Source organism: Canis lupus, chromosome 21 (genome assembly GCF_003254725.2).
Source record: "Canis lupus dingo isolate Sandy chromosome 21, ASM325472v2, whole genome shotgun sequence".
NCBI classification, from domain to species: domain Eukaryota; kingdom Metazoa; phylum Chordata; class Mammalia; order Carnivora; family Canidae; genus Canis; species Canis lupus.
In genome coordinates, this window is record NC_064263.1 from 6,153,746 (window position 1) to 6,167,871 (window position 14,126).

The window sequence follows — 14,126 nt, forward strand, 5'->3', positions numbered from 1 at the left end:
GCTAATAAAGTCCCTGGGCATTTGAGGCCTGTGCCTTGGCTTTATTAATTTGCTCCACATGTACCCAGAGCCCAACAATGAGGGCATCTGTTGCAATTCTAATATTAGCAACAAACACAAGTCACATCATCTTGTATAAAGAGAATATTGAGGGAGAAACATTCAGTCATAGCAGAGATGTGGCAGCATAAAACAAGGAGCTCTGTCAACTGCTGGGTGGTGTGTGATCCAGGGGAGAGAGATGAAGGAAGAGAGAGGAGTCAAGGGGATAAATTTTCTCCTCTTCCCTTCTGTCCTGCTGTCCCAGGGAAATGCACATACTCTGCGCAACCCCTGCACCGTCTGGCCCCAAGTCAGGCAGAGAGGTGCCCTGAGATCCTAGGACAGACAAATGTCTTAGATGGTGGGAGTCAGAGACAGCCATACTTAGGTCTAGGCAAATGGAAGGTGTGCAGAGGGTCTACTGAACTAACAAGTCATCTGAATTACAAATTCGGTCACATGACTTCAAGAACTCTTTTTTACCAGCTCCAAAGGTAGGGTGACATCACTTAGGGGAGTCGCCACGATTGTGGAATCTCTGCAGCCCAAAATGGCTGTTTAGAAGAGGGGGCATGTTTCAGAGACCACATGGGCCAACTCTGGCCTCCAAAAATGTTTAATTTGGCCTTCAGGGCTTATAAGTTTTTAAATCAGTTGCCAAAATTTAAAGACTTGAAGACTTTTTACCCCTAAAACTTTTTCCTAAAATTACAAGTTGCCAGCTACTCTGGAAAATTCAGCAAATGACAGCCCCATGATCCTCACTCCCCAAAAATGATAGTAGGCTGATGCCAGGGAGGTCTTACTGTGGGGCAAAAACCAACACCTGGACAGTAATACTCACTTAGATGAGTCACATGCCCAGGGAGAGTGTGAATTTTCCACCAGGGGTCAAGGGTCTCACGGGAAAGGTCAGGAGATCTCTGACTGGGTTTTCTCCAACCAGACAGCCTCTGGGTGCCATGAGCAGTGGGCAGGAATGGATGGAAAGAGAAGGACCCCACCTCAAAGAAATACAAGCTCCCACAGCTGAAAAGCCAGGCCCCGTGACTTGAATGAAGGGGACAGTGGGAGCCAACACAGTCTGGACACCGTGACTTGCAACAAAGAGAAACAGAAACGTTGGCCAAGAAGCCTGCACAGAGCCTTGTCACGTGTCCTGTGCCCTGGAATGAAGACGGGAATGGCGGGGGCAGGGAGAGAAGAATCTGTCCTCTCTGTGTCCCTTCATTCTTCCCCTGGGCCTGAAGAGAAAGAAAACAAACCGGAACTCTCACTGGCACCTGCTGACGAAACTGAACTTCCAACACCCCTTGCAGCCTACTTCCCTGGGGACCAAATGCTAGATGGGTGGTCCTCATCTTGGATACACATGGGTGTTGCCCAGGGAACTTTCAAAATTTTGTACTCTGGCCATTAAAATGAACTTAGGGGGTGGAGATGGGGGTAGGGAGAGGGCATCCAGACATCAGTATGTTTCAGATATACTCCAATGTGTTGAGAACCAGGATGCTGGAGCAACGCTTTCAACCATAAGCTTGCCTGTGACTCATCCGGAATCCAGTTAAAAATTCAGATCCTGAGTCATAGGTCTGGGCTGGAGTCTACCAGGCTCAAAGGCCATGTCCACACTGTGGATCTAGACCATACTGTGAGTGACAGGAAGCGATAGCCCTTTTCCTTTGTCATTGTTTTCAAGTATTTTAGCAAGGGTCTGAGACCAAAGGCCTGTCACTTCGAAGTCTGAAATAATAGTAATCACAAAAAAATAAAGGTAACAATAATGTCATTGAAGTAATATAAAATAATAGGAACATCAGTAATAGCTAGGCGTTGCTGTATGCCTTTAAAAAAATTTATGTATTTCTTTGAGACAGAGAGAGAGTGTGCAAGCAAGTAGGGGAGGGGGCAGAGGGAGAGAATCCTCAAGCAGACTCCCCACTGAGTGCGGAGCCCTTTGCCTTCCCGGGGCTTGATCCCACAAACTCATGAGATCATGACCTGAGCCAAAACCAAGAGTCGAACACTCAACCGACTGAGCCACCCAGGCACACCTATCGTGTGCTTTTTGCCAAACGCTGTGTTGTTGTTACAGTTTTTTTGAAAAAAAAAAAAATTCAACAAGAAGTTGTGATTGAATAGCTTGTTCTTAACTTTGAGTTGGTTACTACAGTTTTACTTATATTGACTTATTTGATCTTCACGACCCCTCTTGTAAGGCTATTATCATTTCCATCCTCAGGAAGAGGAAGCTGAAACAGAGATGAAGCAGCTCACCAAGGTCACCATTCATAAGCACAGTGCTGGGTGTGTGCTGGGTACCACTCTGCTACACCATCTCTCCAGGGAGCCAGGGCCTCAGAGTTGTGAGTCACCTGCCCATGGCAGAGCTGGGCTTCACATCTCCATCAGCTTGACTCCACAGACTGACCTCTTGGAAGGAAAAATGAATGATGTATATACGCTGCAAGTCAGTGTTCCTGGCACACAGCACACATTCAATATTGTAGCTGTGTTCCCTGTCTCTTTAGCTCCTTCTCTTACCTTTCTCTAGGTAACCAGTGTGAACTACAGAAGCAGATTAGGAGTGCCTTTGTCCATTCAGGCTGTTGTAACAAAATACTATAAACTGGGTGTCTTGACATTTATTTCTCACAGTTCTAGAGGCTGGAAGTCTGAGATCAGGGTGCCAACATGGCCGTATTCTCGATGAGGACCCACTTTCTGATTTACAGACTGCCAGCTTCTTGCTGTATCTTCAGATGGTGGAGAGCAAAATCATCTCTCTTGGGTCTCTTCTTAGATGGGCATTAATCCATTCATGAGGGTTCCACCCTCATGACCTAATCACTTACCAAGGTCCCATCTGCAAATACCATCATACTGGGGATTAGGGTTTCAGTATGTGTATTTTGAGGGGCACATTCAGTCCATAGCTGGGTGACGGTGGGGGAAATAGTGAGGGACAGAATGGAACACAGGAAATGGAATTTAAATGATTGAGCCCAGCATAGCATTGGGCTCCCTATTCAGAGAGGAGCCTGCTTCTCCCTCTCCCTCTACCTGCCACTCCCCTTGCTTGTGCGCTGTCTTTCTCTCTCTCACTCAAATAAATAGATAAAATCTTTTAAAAATATAAATAAATAAAACCAGTGGCTTGGGGAGAGCCTGGATATCGTTATGGTTGCTGAGAAGAAGCTGTGGTATGGAGAAACTGCCTACTGCTTGTCTGTGTCTCCAACCAGATCATAAACTCCATATTATGTTGTATTCTGAGCACCTAGTGCAGTGCCAGGCAGGGATGGTGCTTAACAATGTTTGTTGAGTGAATGAACGAATGAATTGTCTTTGGAATATGAGACAGAGTTTATCTCTGACTCTGCAAGTTATTTCAATCCTCTAGCTTAGAACTGGATGTCTCATTTTAAAACATAATTAATGCGAAAGCGATAATGCCATCATAGAGACTGTTCATTCATTTTAGCTGTTTCTTATGATGTTAATCCTTTTTTCAATTCTATTGGTGGTGTGTCCATTCAACCAACAATACTCATTGAGTTGTCACCATACAGAGAAAACCAAGAGAGGTAATAACCAACTGTATTAATCTGCTGTAATCCGCAAGATAAACCAGAGGTAAAATAAAGTTCTTAGGGTCCTAGGGGGTCATGGGTAAGTACAGCCAAAATGATATCACCACAAGAGAAGTAAGGTTAGGACAACTTGTTCCTAAGGAGTTTCTCAGGAAGGAGAAACTTACTCAGTAGACCTTTGACATTCACAGGGAATGGATCCTGGCATCTTCACCAATTCCTAATGCTGGCACTTTCTTGAATATTAAACTTATCTTGATCTGGGATTTTCCTGTGCATAGCCTCACTCTAAATCAACCGCTGTTCAACTCTCATGCCTGACCATCCCATCCACCTGGTAGCCGTTTTGCTAGAAAACTCCTGCTGCAGGCGCCCCAAGAGCGAGGTGTCTCCTTCCTTCACACTAGCTTCAGAGCCCCTTGCATTATTCAAATATGGGCCTCAGCAAAACTCCAGAATATGGACTGCACACCATTCGGCTGTTAACTTAGTGAATGCTAGGGACCTGCCGTTCCTGCTGGAGTGCCACCCAATTACAGCGCAAGTCTAAAGTTCCGACTGAGAGTCTGACACATTCCACGTTACCTGATACAGCAGGAAATCAAAGCATATGAAACTCCTGCTCTCAGGATTTGCATTTGGTAGGACAGACAGAGCCATTTCCAGGGTTGGCTGTGAGTTATGAGTGATTTCAAAGTTTCTCTGGTCCCCAAATTCTTCTAACCTCTGCTTACCTGAAATACCAACCATCACAGTCACTCGGTAGTCTTCTAGAGTGGAATGCATTAACTGCGTAAGGATATTCTGTGCCTATCCCCCAGTATAGACCCCTGGCTAGGCTCCCAGTCCACACTTCTGCTCTTCACCTCCTTTGCTAATTTGTAAGCACATTAAGGATGCTCCCGCCTCAGGGCATTTACACAGGTCGTCCCTCTGCCTATAATGATGTCCTGACTCCCAGGTCCTCAGGGCACACTGGAAGACCATATCCCCAAGAGACCTTCTCAAGATCTCTTCCCACATCCCTAAAAAGGCCGTCCTATCAAAGATAGCAGCCCTGTCACCCCCTAACCCCTCTTTCTGCATTCCTTTTCCTCATAGTCCTTAGGACTACGTGATATGTTTCTACATGTCACTCTACATAATGAGAATCTAAGCTCCAGGGGGGTTGAAAGTTTGCCTTTTTACTGTTGTGTCCCTGATTCCAAGAACTGTGTCTGGTACACAGTAAGTGCCCAGTAACCATCCTGAATGAATGATGGAACAAATGAATGGGCCCGGAAAGGGCCATTCACACAGGATGTGAATCTTTTGAGAAGAGGCTCTGAGAGATGGGTCAGAGACAACATGCTCTCTGAGGTCTACGGGCCTGGATGTAGAGCTTGTCTGGCACGGGGGTGCGGGGGGGAAGGGGTGGCAGTGGAGAGAGACCCCGAACAGTTAGAGCACAGAGATACTGGATGCCAGCATACCAGAGTCGATGAAAGAAAATGTAGAAACCTGTCAATACAAGCATTAGGTTTTTGTAGGGTGGCCCCTGCAACAACATACCCTTCCACCCCATCAGTTCTGCTCCTGCCCGTCCTCCCTGAAATTGCTTATCTCTCTAATATCCAACACTTGTTGAGGTAGTAAGAAGGGTGTCACTCTCACACCACAGTGAGAAGCCGTGAGAGACAAGGACAGGTTGAGGAATTTCAGGGTGAGAGGCTGGCGTGCAGGGCAGGACAGCCAGGCAGCTGGATGAGGGGGAGTTCCTCACCACGATTCTGTTCAACTCAGATCAGTTTCCTTTTGGCTTATCTCTGTGGCCAGTTCCTAGCAACTGTTGGTGGTTTCCTACTTCAAGGGATGAAAGGTAATACAAGCACTGGGATCGAGGGGGGGAAACAACTTCAAATCCATATATAGCCACCATCCAGTGAAATAAATACCATGCTGAAGATATTTCTGAACATCTAGAAAGGCCTCCTTTCACACACGGAAACTGAAATGGTGCCATGGTTAATCCTGAATAATGCAGAGTGTCCAGATAGACAAATCCATAACTGAAACATTTTAATAAATCTTGCAGGAGTCCCATGACCCAAACACCAATCTCTACAAGTGGTGGTCAAGTACGGTTTCTTATGTTGGTCTCACAAGTTTTGGCTTTTGAGTAATAACAGTAACAGCTAATACTTCTTTAGCACAAGTCATGTTTGCACTGGTCTGAACTTGTGTGCAACCTCCAGTGCAGGTGTGATGTGTTAAGCACTCCCTTTGCCTAAATAGCGAAGTGGAGAGCCAGAGGAAAGAGCCAACTTATTGAAAGATTGCTCAACAAGTCAGGGTAGGAGCATGAATAAAGGTTGGGTCTTCTGGTTCTTGAGTCTTTATGAAATCTTGACCTTGCCGTGGTAACATTACAAGGCCAAACATGAGAAGGGGTGGAAATTGCAAACAAGCATATGTGACCTTTTGTAAAGTATGTGGTAGATCATGAGAAAAAAAAAATAGTACGTTTTCTACCAGTAAAAATAACAGGTGGAGGACAGTTGGGCATTTTCTTTAAAAGCTAAATATACTCTTACCATGTGATACAGCAACTGCACTCCTTGATATTCACCCCGGTGAACTGAAAACGTCCATCTACACAAAAACTGGCACACAAATCTTTACAGTAGTTTTATTCATAATTGCCAAGACTTAGAAGATGACCTTCAGTAGGAGAGTAGATACACAAACAATAGTATATTCATACAATGGATATCATTTGGCAATAAAAAGAAATGAGCTAGGAAGCCACCAGACACAGAGGAAGCCTAAATGTATATGACTAAGTGAAAGAAGTCAATCTAAAAAGGCTACATATTGTATGATGTCAACTATGTGGCATTCTGGAAAAGGCAAAACTATGAGGGTAATACAAAGATCCATGGTTGCCAGGGGTTTGGGAGGAGGAAGCGCAGAAAAGGCAGAGCACAGAGGATTTTTAGGCAGTAAAACTCTACGTGACATCAGACGTTTGTCAAGCCCTCAGAATGAACATCTCCAAGAGTGAACCCTAATGGAACTATGGTTTGATATGTCAGTGCAGATTCATCAATCTTTTTTTTTTTTAAGATTTTATTTACTTATTTGAGAGAGAGGGCATGAATGGGAGGAAGGGCAGAGGGAGAGGGAGAAGCAGGCTCTCTGCTGACCAGGGACTCATGACCTAGGATCATGACCTGGGCCTAGGGCAGATGCTTCATCAACTGAGCCACCCAGGTGCCTCTAGATTCATCAATTCTACCAACTGTACCCCATTGGTGTGGTGCTGGTGGAGGGGGCTGGGAAGAGGTATGTGGGGGTCTCTGTACTTTCTGTTTCATTTTGCTGTGAACTACTCCAAAAAAATTAATAATAAAGTCCATTAAAAAAAAGAAAAAAGGAAAAAAAAGTCACCGGTAAGCCTGTGAGGACCACAGTAGAACCAAGCAGCTTGGAAAGAGAGAATCTGAGAGTGTGTCCCTGACCTTGTGCTTGCCCTAGAGGCAGTGAGGGTGCTTGATGCACATCCAAATGAACTGAGTGCCTCCTAAGTGTCCCTCACAAGGACATCCCACAGCATTGTACAGAACTCTTGCACTATAATTTTGGCTCACAGGAAATCAGTGAGCTCTTGCTGCAGGTCACAGACTAGGAGGTGGCACCGCAGAGATCCAAATGACATTCCCTGACTCTAGGTCCGGTTCTCCCCATTAAGTCACTGCTAGCAAGGGAAAAACAGTGACTAGGGAAAGGTTTGCTTTACTAAATATATTATGCTTCAGAGTCAACTTTGCACATATGCATCCAGAGCAGGTATACGGATGAACTGAGTTTGTAGACAGAGAGAAAGTATGAAGCCACCTCAACAGCAAGATCATTTATTTCCTTTACCATTAAAAGAAAAGTCAGGGGGCACCTGAGTGGCTCAGTGGTTAAGCATCTGCCTTCAGCTCATGTCATGATCCCGGGGTCCAAGGATTGAGTTCCATATCAGGCTCCCCGTAGGGGGCCTGTTTCTCCCTCTGCCTCTACCTCTGCCTCTTTGTCTCTGTGTCTCCCATGAATAAATAAATAAAACCTTACAAAAGAAAAGAAAAGTCAGAAGCTACAGGGGAGAAAGTAGGGAAGAGGAATCAATAGAGAGTCATGATAACTATCCAGAGTGACAGCCTTCCTGGAATTTCCCGTACCGAGGACAGAGGCCATCTGTACTGGACAAGCAGAGACCCAACCTTCCCGGGAGTCACCCTGGGGAGTCACTGTCTGTGTGATGGCGAGGTCGGCAAGCCTTTGCAGCTCTGGAGTTAGACCAAAGGAGACTGCCTCGCAGCCCAGCGACACCATGGGGGTGGCCCAGGGCCAGGCCACCTGGCTCAACTGTCACAGCCAGCAGCCTGAAGCAGGCCTAACGGGAGGGCTGAAGTAGCCAGAAGGTGCAGAAATGCAGAGAGGTGGGGAGGCAGGTAGTGGTAGAAGCTGAAGCAGAAAGCTTTATGCTCTCCAGGACTAGGCCCTAACTACAGTGCTCGAACTCCCTTCCTGGTGTCTTCACTGCAATGGCTTAAATCTTTTAAAGTCGCATCTTATGTGCTGCAAGATGTCCCCCGTAACTCCAATTACCACAGAGTTTTCTCCACCCACAGGACTGACTGTCTTCCTTGGCCAACGGCAAGTCTCACAACCCCAAAGATGCTGTGTCACCCACCATCCCAAGGCCCGTCTCACACCGAAAGCCCAAACAGGAGGCAGGCAGAACCCACACAGCCCCTACGCTGGGCATTGCCAGACACCAGAGCCTCCCCACAGTTCTGGTTGTCTGTTCAGAGAAACAAGTCCCTCTCAGAATAGCCTCACCAGCATTTGATGAGGAAAGGCACAGAGTCTCTGCTGTAGTTAGTTTCCAGATCCGACCCCTCTAGGCCCAGGCAGGCTTCGCCAAGTCTCCTTTCTTGCCCACTGTGCATTCCCAGGGACCGAGCGCCATCTTCCTGCCTCTTCATGGACACACCATCTCCTTCTTCTGTCTCCAAGCCTGGGTGGAGACAGAGAAAATTGTCTACCTCCCCATTTCCTCGCTGCTCCAGAAAAACAAAGGCTTCACTCCTTACAGTTGCAGGAGAGCGGAAGGAGGCAACACACACACTGACACACTTCCGGTGCCTGACAAAGCTCTTGTCTTAATATCATGAGTATGACTTTCAGCCCCCTTCCCAGATAGTGATGATAGGTGTCCTTTGGACTTTCTCTTCTATTTTTATTCTAAGAGCTCATCTAAAATCTTTCTCATTCTGACCTAGACTTTTCCAAAGATTATGCAGAGCCCATATTCCCAGGTGGTCCCTACGGGAGCAGTCAAGATAAAATGTTAATTACCGTTAGTTGGGCCTATGATAGTACTGGGCAGGCACTGTTAAAAGATGGCTTAAAGCATTAGCTAAGAAGATCCTCACAGCAATCTGTGAGGTGGGCATAGGATCCCATATTACAGGCAGGACACGGCAGCTCTGAGAGGGTGAATTGCTCAAGGGCCCATACGTTGCCGTGAGTGACAGAGCTAGGATTCCAACCTGGTTGATGCCAAACCTAGTCTTTCTAACCACAAGCTCAGAGGTGCAAAGGAAATCGGGAACTTAGGCTGCTAATGGCCAGGGATCCAGAATTCAGCAGAGTTCAGTGGCGTTTTTGGAGAACTCTGTCCAAAACATAGTAGTGCTTTGCAAATTCAGCTTTGGCCTAGAACCCAAATGATTGTTACCTGCGTCACGTCGTGACACTAGGAGGCAACCAGGAAAGTCTGGGAGGGATGGGAGGAAACGAGGTCCAGGCGCCGTTCAAGGACTCGGGGCTGTGGGAGCTTTAGCGCAACGACAGGTGTCAGGGCTCCGGTCGCCAGCACTGCGGGGGAGCCGAGCCCAGGGCCGGAGCTGGGCCCCTTGCGCCCACCGAGAGGCGCATCTCGCCCCGGCGTGGGCGGTCGGCTCCTGGAAGCAGACTCCCCGAGAGCAGAGCCTCCTGTTCCGAAGACGCTGACGCGGACCCCGTCTGCCCGCTGGCTGGGGACTCCGGGCAGAAGCCCCGCCAGGCGCTCAGCTCCCGGCTGTCCGCGGCCGTGGGCTCCGTGTGGTCCACAGCAGCCCGGTCCTGCCCGCGCTTCCACAGCTCATAGCGCTCAGGCTGCAGGATGCGCACGAAGGCGTCCATGGAGAAGGTGACCCTGGCCTCCCCGCAGCTGCACTGAGAGGCCACTTTGCCGTAGTCGATCCAGCGCGCGGTGGCGAAGTTGATGGCCTCTGCGCAGTTGAAGCCGTGGTTGAAGCCAGAGTGGTAGCCGTAGGGAAACGTCACCATGAACTCGCCAGCCTCCTGGGTGACCCGACTGAAGGGGATCCCGCTGTCCCTGAGGACCGTGGGCGAGATGAGAGCCACCTTGTGCCTCAGGAAGGCCTCGCAGGTGCGGGCGCTGCCCGGGAAGAGCTCCCTGGCCAGGCGTTCCAGGCGCTGGCCGTGCTCGGGGGGCACGGCGTACCAAGTCTTGGGCTGCCCGAAGTGCAGGTAGTTGATGCTGTACAGGTCCATGTCCTCCGTGTGCCAGGCGAAGGCGGTCTTCCACATGCCGAAGTACAGGTAGGGGGTGTTGACGCCCTCGATGACGCGCCGCACTCCTGCTCCAGCGGTCCTGAGGGGTTCCCAGGTTTCAGAGTTGGATCATATAAGGAGCCATTGACTTTTAACGGAGTGATTTGGCCGGACGTATAAGCGTTTCTTCAAATATTTTCGCTGCAGATCCTCTCAACGCACCTGTGTCTGGATGTGATGCAATAGCCCCCCCCCCCCCCCCCCCAAGCTGGTGAGTTTTCCCACAGCCCGCCCTTCTCCTTGGTGTTACTTGGTGACGGACTGCGCTCCCCCTCGCCCCCTGCTGCACAGGAGCGGCTATTGCAGCGGCCCTGGACGAGCCGGTCCCCGTTTATTAGCCAGGCCACTACTGCGCCTGTGATTCGACTCCAAGTCAGCAACGTAATTCTGAAATATTTAACTGTTTCGCACTACTGGATGAAATGTCATTATTGTAAGACTTAGATTCTAGATGCCGTGTTCCTGAGATGCCATGGTTTCAAATGAATAAGCATCACAGTTCCAAATCCCAAGGCCTGTTCTCCACGCAGTAAGGTTGCAGGAAACCACAATTATATAAACCTAAGTATTAATTACTACAATGATAAAACCTCTCATATATGTCACGAACCACCACCAATTCCAACTTGAACTTTTTAAGCAACTGAAATTATAAGAACATCTCTCATTCATTCAGGAACTAAATCTTATTTTCAGAAGTTTCTTGCACAGAGGAAATGGATTTTTTTTTTAAAGATTTTGTTTATGTGACAGAGAGGGAGGGAGAGCACAAGTAAGGAGAGCAGCAGGCAGAGAAGAGGCAGAAGCAGTCTCCCCACTGAGCACAGAGCCCAACAGGACCCTGGGATCATGACCTGAGCCAAGACAGCCACTTAACTGACTGAGCCACCAAGGCATCCTGGAAACAGGATAATTTTTTGACTGGCATTTCAATCAAAACATATTATTGAAGATAGATATAATTGAGGGAATAATTGTATTTAATCAGCTCCAATATACTTCTGTTGTCAGCAGACCAATCAGATTCCCAAAATTCTTGTTCAGTGCTAGTAAATCTCAGTTTCTTATCATTTTACTAAAAAAAAAACTATTTGGGGTAAAAATATTTCTTTCAAACCTGAAGATAGAAAGGTACAAAAACTCACATGTCTTAAGAGTGTGAAGACTTGATAAAAATTTTAAAAACGTTCTTAATCACCAAAATAAAAAGTAAGATTTAAAATTTTTAGACACCATTTCAAATGTAAATAGTTCTTGCCTTAATCTCTTTTACATGTTTGTTTGTTCTTTTTAAAGAACAAGGGTGAAGGATTAAACAGGAAATTGTCCAATAATATGCAATCCTGATTTGACACAAGCATTTTCCAAGATCTGGAAATATGCTTTCCCCTTTGAACGCAACCTCAAAATGAAGCAGCATGAATTGATAGCTCTATGTGTTCCATCAAAAACTAAATTCACTCAAACTATTCTTATCCAATCCCTCAATATCGTCCAAAATCATTCATGTCAAACTCTGGTCTACTCCTTCAAGTTCCCGTAAAATAAAGACTGCCTGATAAAATCTGTCTTTAAAACTTTTTTAAAATTAATTAGTTTGTTTGAGAGAGAAAGAGAACATAAGCTGGGAAAGTGGCAGAGGGAGACTCCCCACTGAGCAGGGAGCCTAACATGGGGCTGGATCACAGGGCTGTGGGATCATGTGATCTGAGTCAAAGGCATCTGCTAAATGGAGATTAAGCAGGCACCCCCCCCCCGGCACCCCCAAATTTTTTTTAAGATTTTATTTATTTTATTTGAGAGAGAGAGAGCCAGGGCGGGGGGAGCGGGGAGCAGAGGGAGAGAGAATCTTAAGCAGGCTCCATACCCAGCACAAAGCCTGACTCTGGGCTCAATCTCATAACTCTGAGATCAGGATCTGGGCTGAAACCAAGAGTCGGATGCTTAACTCACTGAGCTATCCAGATGCTTCTGTCTTTAAAACTTCAAAAAAAAAAAAAAAGTTTTAACATGACAACATAGCAAAACTAGTTACCACCCATGAGACAACAACTAAATGTGTGTACATATATCTATAACTAAATGTGCATACACACACACACACATGTGTGTGTGTGTGTATGCATTTTTAATCCAGGAGAAATGGAAACTCCATCTATCATGATTTCCAAAGCAAAAATTAAAATATGTTCCTACAACTGGAAAACAAAAGCTTTAAACTTTTAACAAAGGAAGTTCTCCCTTTCTATCAATTTCACACATTTAATAAGAAAAAAAGAACATAATAATACATAGCCTATCTTCCACTGATCTGAAATCCTGATTTCAAATAAGACACTCCCAGCCCCATAAAGTGCTTTCTCACTGGAGTCATCTTCAAAAATGAAAAGGAATGGAGTGATAAGCCAATAACATTTTATTTTATTTTTATTTTTTAAATAAGCTCTATGCCCACAGAAGTGCTTAAACTCAGGACTCTGATCAGGATAAAGAGTCGTAAACTCTACTTCTACTGACTGAGCCAGCCAGGGACACTGCCACAATATTTTAATTCAATCATTTGTATCTTAATCCAATCCCAAGGCTCCTCACTGTAATTCAAGAGAGAGTTAAAATTAAAAGCCACAAAAAAGGTAAGGATTCAGGGAAATTTTTAATCAGGAGAGATGAAAAACCCTAGCTAGCTGACTTCAGTAAATCATGGACTCAAATTAGTATGAATTGAGTGGCGACAATGCTTAGGTATCAAGAGAGGTCCAACGGAGAAGAGAAAAATGAATCAAAAGATGTTTCTTTCCATGGGAAAGATAAGACAAATGCAGAATTAACACTAATTGACAAATTGGATTTGGGCTCAGGTCATGATTGCAGGGTCAAGAGATGGAGCCCTGCGTCAGGCTGGGGTGGGTGAGGAGCCTGCCTAAGGTTCTCTCTCTGTCCCTGCCCCTACCTGTCCCCTGCTAGCACTCTCTCTCTAATAAGAAAAAAAAGAAAGAAAGAAAGAGAGAGAGAGAGAGAGAGAGAGAAAGAAAGAAAGAAAAAGAAAGAAAGAAAGAAAGAAAGAAAGAAAGAAAGAAAGAAAGAAAGAATCAAAAGAAAGAGAAAATACATTTCCAGTATTCTACTATATTTATTGGAACAAATCCACATACACATAGACTCTCGAAGTTCAAACTCATGTTGTTCAGGGTCAACTGTAGTGACTGGGTATGGGTGACCACTGACATAAACAAGAAAGACACAGAATAATAATTTTAAAAAAGACATAGAAGGTTGCAAAAGTTTTCTTAATATCATTCAGCAAGCTGACCTCTCAGTTCATTCACCTCCACTCCTTTCTTAAATGATCTTTATCCTCACCCCAACTTAGTCATCCTATGATCATCCTCACCTTTTCTGAAATCTTGACTTAAGAATCCTTAATTGACTACCCTTTCAGTTTGCATGAAATATACCCAATTTTTTTTTTACATAAATGAGAATCACCAAATGTCTGGTTCTCTCAGTTCTCTCCTTTTTTCTACTCATTTTAGATGAAAAATGAAGTTTTGATAGATTTTTTTTCCCCAGAAGTCAAATCTGGGCAGCACAGAGCCATGCTATGGTAGAGTAAGAGAGAGAGAGAAAAAAAATATATAATTAGCTTCCTCCTTGGGTTTTCCAGATACTTACTCATACCTACTTTAAAAAAAAAAAAAAAAAAAAAGACTAATTTCATCACTTCCCTTCCAACACTTAAAGTTCTAATATTTTGTATTGGCTGATACGTCCAATTCTATTTTAATTGCTGGTATAAATGTCTCAAATTTTTCTATGTTCAGTGAAATGCTGGCTTTGGAG

At 45.5% G+C, this 14,126-nt stretch overlaps 2 protein-coding genes across 2 annotated transcripts in view; both read right to left on the bottom strand.

The window, feature by feature from the left end:
• The window catches only part of ENDOD1 (endonuclease domain containing 1), a 43,312-nt gene extending 34,668 nt beyond the window's left edge, over positions 1-8,644 (bottom strand). Inside the window, exon 1 of the mRNA XM_049098815.1 lies at positions 8,505-8,644. Coding sequence (XP_048954772.1) covers positions 8,505-8,510 — 6 coding nt within the window. The 5' untranslated portion in view covers positions 8,511-8,644. The remainder of the gene's footprint in view (positions 1-8,504) is intronic.
• On the bottom strand, positions 8,543-13,465 carry LOC112641921 (lysine-specific demethylase 4D-like). The gene is made up of 4 exons (XM_025419174.3): positions 13,439-13,465; positions 10,512-10,597; positions 9,406-10,326; positions 8,543-8,682 (listed from the first exon to the last, which is right to left on the bottom strand). The coding sequence occupies exons 1-3, from the start codon at positions 13,463-13,465 to the stop codon at positions 9,525-9,527; spliced, it is 915 nt and encodes a 304-aa protein (XP_025274959.2). The 3' UTR covers positions 8,543-8,682; positions 9,406-9,524.
• Positions 13,466-14,126: the final 661 nt, after the last annotated feature.